Consider the following 6,000-nt stretch of genomic DNA (forward strand, 5'->3'; position numbering starts at 1 on the left):
CGGGCGCGGTGGCTCAAGCCTGTAATCCCAGCACTTTGGGAGGCCGAGGCGGGTGGATCACGAGGTCAAGAGATCGAGACCATCCTGGTCAACATTGTGAAACCCCGTCTCTACTAATACAAAAAAATTAGCTGGGCATGGTGGCACGTGCCTGTAATCCCAGCTACTCAGGAAGCTGAGGCAGGAGAATCGCCTGAACCCAGGAGGCGGAGGTTGCGGTGAGCCGAGATCGTGCCATTGCACTCCAGCCTGGGTAACGAGAGTGAAACTCTGTCTCAAAAAAAAAAAAAAAAAAAAGAAAAATGTTTGATTCTTGCTGAATTGTTGAATCCCTATGGAAGGAAGGCAGCTACGTATCTGCTAAATGGGCCCCCTGCCGTGTGTCTCTTCATATAGACTAAAAACCTGTAAACATCTGCATTTTCCATTTGTAGCTGAGGACAGTTCCCCAGGGATAAGCCTGTCCGGCAGCAGAGGCCCCGGAAGAAGTGCCGCTGAGAAGCTGGACGAGGAAATACCCGTATCTTCTCACTACTTTGCAAGTAACACTGGAAATGAAAGGAAGAGGAAAAGGATGCCAGCCTCCCAAAGGTCTAAGAGGAGAAAAACCACTTCCGGTGGTTCCAAGGCAAAGGGGTATATTTTGTGACATATTTTGCAATATAGGGTACAAGGGAAGTAAGGACAAAAGTGCAGCAGCTCTGCCTTGCTTTGAAGCAGTTATTAAATAAGCCATTATTAAATATTACTTCTTCCCAGTTAATGGAGTGATGATTAAAGTTTGATCCAAAACAAAAATATTTGCTTCAGGAAACAACACCAAAAAATATTTGCTTCAGATGTTTAAAACATCTACTGACTAATAATTGGTTGTGACTAAAGTTTTCTTTCCTTCTTTTTTTTTATTTGGAGACAAGGTCTGGTTCTGTCGCCCAGGCTAGAACACAGTGGTGCAATCTCGGCTCACTGTGACCTCTGCCTCCCGGACTCAAGTGATCCTCCCACCTCAGCCTCCTGAGTAGCTGGGACGCCAGACATACACCATCACGCTGGCTAACTTACGTATTTTTTTTGTACAGACAGGATATCGCCATGTTGCCCAGGCTGGTGTCAAACTCCTGAGCTCAAGCGATAGGCCCAGTTTGGTCCCCCCAAAGTGCTGGAATTACCTGAGTGAGCCACCACACCCAGCCTGCCTAATGTTTCTTGTTTGCAAAAGATGTCTTCCATGTTGATCTTCCCTTAGATATTTGTTTGCTTGTTTGGGATGACTGCTCTTCTCAAGAGGCTTTTCTACCTAAAGTACTATAAATCATGCACCAGCTAAATAAATAACAAAGGGTTTTGTGTCCTCGTGGCTTTTGTGATTCTGTCAGTACTTGCTCCACTGCTTTTATTGCTGCAGAATCATTGAGTCTCCACCTGGAGGCCGAGCCCACCCCCGACCTTTCATTAACACCTGGGAGAGTCGACCCCTGGCCTTTGCAGCAGTATGGAGAAGAAGCCACAGCAGAAAAACCACAGTTGAGTCCAGCCAGCCCTCTTTAGGGGCTGCATAAATGGCTTCTGTCTCCCCTTCCCACGTTGACCTGGCCTGCTCCTCTGGGACATGTCTGTTCTGAGTGCTTTCTGCACAGCAGGGGAACAACAAAGATAGCATGCTCTGGTCCGTGTAATGATCTTGGCAGTGTTCTTCTTTGTTCATAATTGCATTGTTTCCGACAGCCCCTTTTTGGTTTTCTGCCAGGTCACCCTCTGCCTCTGGCTAGTAGGTAAGGCCTGGCAGGATGGAGACCCTCCTGTCAGCCTTGAGAATGTGGCCCCAAAGTAACCACATATTGTAACAGAATTGCTTGCAGAAAAAAGAAACCAAAAAAAAAGTCCACAGTCAACTTTTGCAAGCTGTTGTGTTTTCTCTTGCAGTTTTTCTACCTCTTGTCCTTCTGGGTAATAAAAAACAAAAACGGAGTGGGGGAAGAGAAGGGAAAGCAGATATTACCAAATTGCCATTTTCTTGTTAAGTCCATAAACAAACATCTCGGATGTGCTAATCCTTCTGCCAGAGTACAGAAACTAAAGGCATTAGAAAACGCTAGTTTAATTTTGTGGTTCTTAGGAGCAAGTGATCACTAAATGTTCTTGAGTGAGGACATTTTCTTATTTCCATTATTTATTCCTCCGCTTTGGGAAATACTCATTTCCTCAATAGCCCACACAAAGCTGGAGACCTTAAAAGGCATCTGGCTCAACACCCCGGGCTTGTGAAGAGGCAGCTGAGGGCTGGCCTGGGTAGAGCTTACCGAAGGCCAGCCCTGCCTGCTCTCAGTTCCCGAGGTAGAAGCGGACGCTGGCCTGCCGACACCTGCCTGGAGCACGCTCACTTCTGCACAGGGCCTGTGGAGAGTCCTAAAAACGCATGGTCTCCCATCTCATGTATTAGAACAGAGCAAACCATATGCCAGTGTTCACTGCTGTTGGCTCCCTTATTTAATTTTCATAACTTTTGTTTGTAAGAGTAAAGCGCTTTGCAGCATCACCTGGAACCTAATCTGATAAGAAGCATTAAAGCTGACACTCGTGCAAAAGCCAGTACCAATTTCCTTGCTTGTTTTCAATGAGCCTGGTGTTTAAGATGGGATTTCTTGTTTTTGTTGAGATGGAGTCTCACTCTGTCCCCCAGGCTGGAGTGCAGTGGTGTGAACTCGGCTCACTGCAACCTCTGCCTCCTGGGTTCAAGCAATTCTCCTGCCTCGGCCTCCCAAGTAGCTGGGATTACAGGTGCCTACCACTGCACCTGGCTGATTTTTGTATTTTTAGTAGAAATGAGCTTTCACCGCGTTGGCCAGGCTGATCTCAAACTCCTGACTTCAGGTGATCCATCTGCCTTGGCCTCCCAAAGTGCTGGGATTACAGGCGTGAGCCACCGCATCCGGCCAAGATGGGATTCTTTTTTAAGCACTGCCAGCCAAAGCCAGTGTGCTGTGTGACTTTGTTCCACCCTTGGAGCAGCCTCTTTGTGCTCCACTCTCCTCTCCACCGACCCAGTCTGCTCCCCAGATTGAGAGTCCCTGTGCAGTGAAAGAATAAATGTGGCTCTCTGCCAGCAACCTCACCTCCCCACCCTAACCTCAGAGTTTTACATCTTCAGAACAACGCACAATGAACCAGTTGTGTTCTGAGCGCTCTGAGTGGGAGTAAGTGGATGGCCCAGGTGAAATGGAGGCTGCTGTTGGCAGATTCATTCTGTACATCAACATAAACAGCAGGTTTTCACTCTGGGCTTAATTTCTCAGCAGGAAATCAGCAGAGGGAAACTTCAGGCTGCCTCTCTGCCAGTTTAGCAGATCTTTGCCAGTTCTGTAGTAAAATTGCCCTGGAGCCAGAGTTTAAGTCATGGAGCCCCACCAAAATGTCACCCCCCACAGGCTGTGGCCCTGATACTCTGTACCCCCCATTCAGACGGGAGGCTACTTGCATGCCCTGGTGCCACGGAATTCATGTTGGGCCTGACTTTAGCCTGGTTACAAAGCAGCGGGAGCGGCTTCTGTAGGCAGTGCTGCCCGCAGTCATCACTGTGAACGTGCCGCCCCGCAGTTTGCTTGGTTTTTTGTTTCATTTAGGGGTGGGAAGGGAGCTGTTATCTTAAGGTCTGCAAGAAAAGTGATGCGGGAAGGACTTCGTAATCGGCTGTGGCGGCATCTTCCTTGGCTTTAGAAGGCAGCAAGTGGGAGGGAGAGCTGGCAGATCTCTGGGTGTAGGCAGGTGAGCCAGGGAGCTGCTGGACGTGGCCCTGACAGACAGGCCAGACCCTGGGATGAGGCAGCTCTGTCCTCTCCTGGAAGCCGCATCTGCAGCCTTCCTGGGGAGGGCTAGGAAGACCCCCAGCTCTGTCCCTCCTGGCCACCCAGCTCCACCCCATGCCTGCTTACCCCACAGCTGCCTTGCCCTGGCCTGTGCAAGTCCAGTCACTCCGGGGCTCCTGTCAGCAGGGAGCTGGGGCCTTCCAACAAGGTGTTTCACTTTCTTAATCTGGTCAGAATAGATGAGGGCACATGGACCTCCGCTCCTCTGGGTGTAGGCCGGGGAAGGTATGGGTGGAGAGAGGGCGGTGGGTTGGTCACAAGTTAGAAAATTAAGAAACAAGGCTGGGCGCGGTGGCTCACGCCTGTAATCCCAGCACTTTGGGAGGCCGAGGCAGGTGGATCACGAGGTCAAGAGATCGAGACCATCCTGGTCAACAAGGTGAAACCCCGTCTCTACTAAAAATACAAAAATTAGCTGGGCGTGGTGGCGCGCATCTGTAGTCCCAGCTACTCGGGAGGCTGAGGCAGGAGAATTGCTTGAACCCAGGAGGCGGAGGTTGCGGTGAGCCGAGATAGCGCCATTGCACTCCAGCCTGGGTAACAAGAGCGAAACTCCGTCTCAAAAAAAAAAAAGAAAATTAAGAAACAGTCCTTAACATTTCAGAAAGACAAATTCAGGACAAATTTGTATGAAGGGCAGCGGTTCTGTATTCCTTTGGTAAAGGAAACTTACCCTATCTGTGGGGATTGTAGGCAGAAAATGCAGGAGGAAAGTCCTGTCACAGCTCTGTGCAGGTAGAGAGGAAGGTCATTCACTTTTGGTTTAATTTAACATTTTCATTTTTTCTTTGTCACATTTCAGGGGGTCTGCCACATGGAGAAAGATATCTTCCAAAACGAAATCCAGCATCACTGGATCCAGTTCAGCCTCTCATGCTTCTCAAGCGACATCAGGAGCCAATAGAAAATTGGGGATTATGGCTCCACCAAAGCCTATAAATAGACCGTTTCTGAAGCCTTCGTATGCATTCGCATAACAACCGAATCGCAATGTACAGAGACCCCTTTCTTGTTTGTCAGCATCTGACCATCTGTGACTAGAAAGCTGTTATTCTTGTTATACCATTTGAAGTTTTTACTCGTCTCTATTAATATTTAAATAAACGCTGGGGGGTGATAGTTCTCATTTTTAAAATAAACACTTTCTTTTGAATAAGCATGTTTTCCTGCCACCGCAAGTGTTGTGGCCGTTCTCAGAACGTCTAAGGCAGCAGCTGAATCATCTCCATGCGAGAGATTCTGAGCATAGCACGAAACCCAGAAGCCAAAGGAAGAACCACATGTGGGCCCGTGTGAAACTCAAGCTTTTTGTATAAGACAACACAAGCAAAATTCAACAACAAATGACAGGGAGAAGAGAAGAAAATATATTACAAATGAGTAGTATCCATGATCTACCAAACACCTGTGAACCAGCCAGAAACATCCCAGTGGACAGGTGGACCAAGGATGCAAACAAGCTAGTCTCAGAAGAAGAAATACGCATGCCCACGTCCGGGCATGGTGGCTCACAAGGTCAGGAGTTCAAGACCAGCCTGACCAACGTGAAACCCCGTCTCTACTAAAACTGCAAAAATTAGCGGGGTGTGGTGGCACACACCTATAATCCCAGCTACTCAGGAGGCTGAGGCAGGAGAATGGCTTGAACCCAGGAGGCGGAGGTTGCAGTGAGCTGAGGTCGCGCCATTGCACTCCAGCCTGGGCAACTGAGTGGGAGGAATACACATCCTCTGCAAATATGTGAAAACGGTCAAGCTCCCTGAATAAAAATAAGATAAAACCACGTGAAAGCATTTTTTTGCCTACAAATTATCCACAGTGGATAATATCCCAATATTTAGGGTTGGCGCGAGAGTGACTGACAGATGGTTTGGGTGGGAGCATGTGACGGTCACTGTAGTGCTTTGGTATTGCTGTGGCCTCACCTTTCAGGATCCTCCATAATGGGCCGGTTGGCCCCAGCATCTTAGGTAGGATTTTGGCCTCTCTTTCGTGAACTCCAGTGGCCCTATTTTTGGGGTCATGTGTTTCTCAGCTGTAGGTCACCTTTGCCTGCTTCCCATGCAGCAAGGAAGTGGCATAGGTCGAGAAACACCACACGTTGGCCTGCCCTTTGTGTCATGTTACCTGTTATGTC

At 48.6% G+C, this 6,000-nt stretch overlaps 1 protein-coding gene across 3 annotated transcripts in view; it reads left to right on the forward strand.

The window, feature by feature from the left end:
* The window catches only part of BLM (BLM RecQ like helicase), a 90,574-nt gene extending 84,913 nt beyond the window's left edge, over positions 1–5,661 (forward strand). For all 3 annotated transcript variants that reach the window (XM_064376274.1, XM_012463804.2, XM_012463806.3), the window contains 2 exons: positions 435–636; positions 4,666–5,661. In XM_064376274.1, coding sequence (XP_064232344.1) covers positions 435–636; positions 4,666–4,840 — 377 coding nt within the window. In that variant the 3' untranslated portion in view covers positions 4,841–5,661. The remainder of the gene's footprint in view (positions 1–434; positions 637–4,665) is intronic.
* The last annotated feature ends 339 nt before the right edge of the window (positions 5,662–6,000 follow it).

This window comes from Aotus nancymaae, unplaced genomic scaffold, assembly GCF_030222135.1.
Source record: "Aotus nancymaae isolate 86718 unplaced genomic scaffold, 86718_ANA_hifiasm-v0.15.2.pri h1tg000014l, whole genome shotgun sequence".
In the NCBI taxonomy this organism is placed as follows: Eukaryota; Metazoa; Chordata; class Mammalia; order Primates; family Aotidae; genus Aotus; species Aotus nancymaae.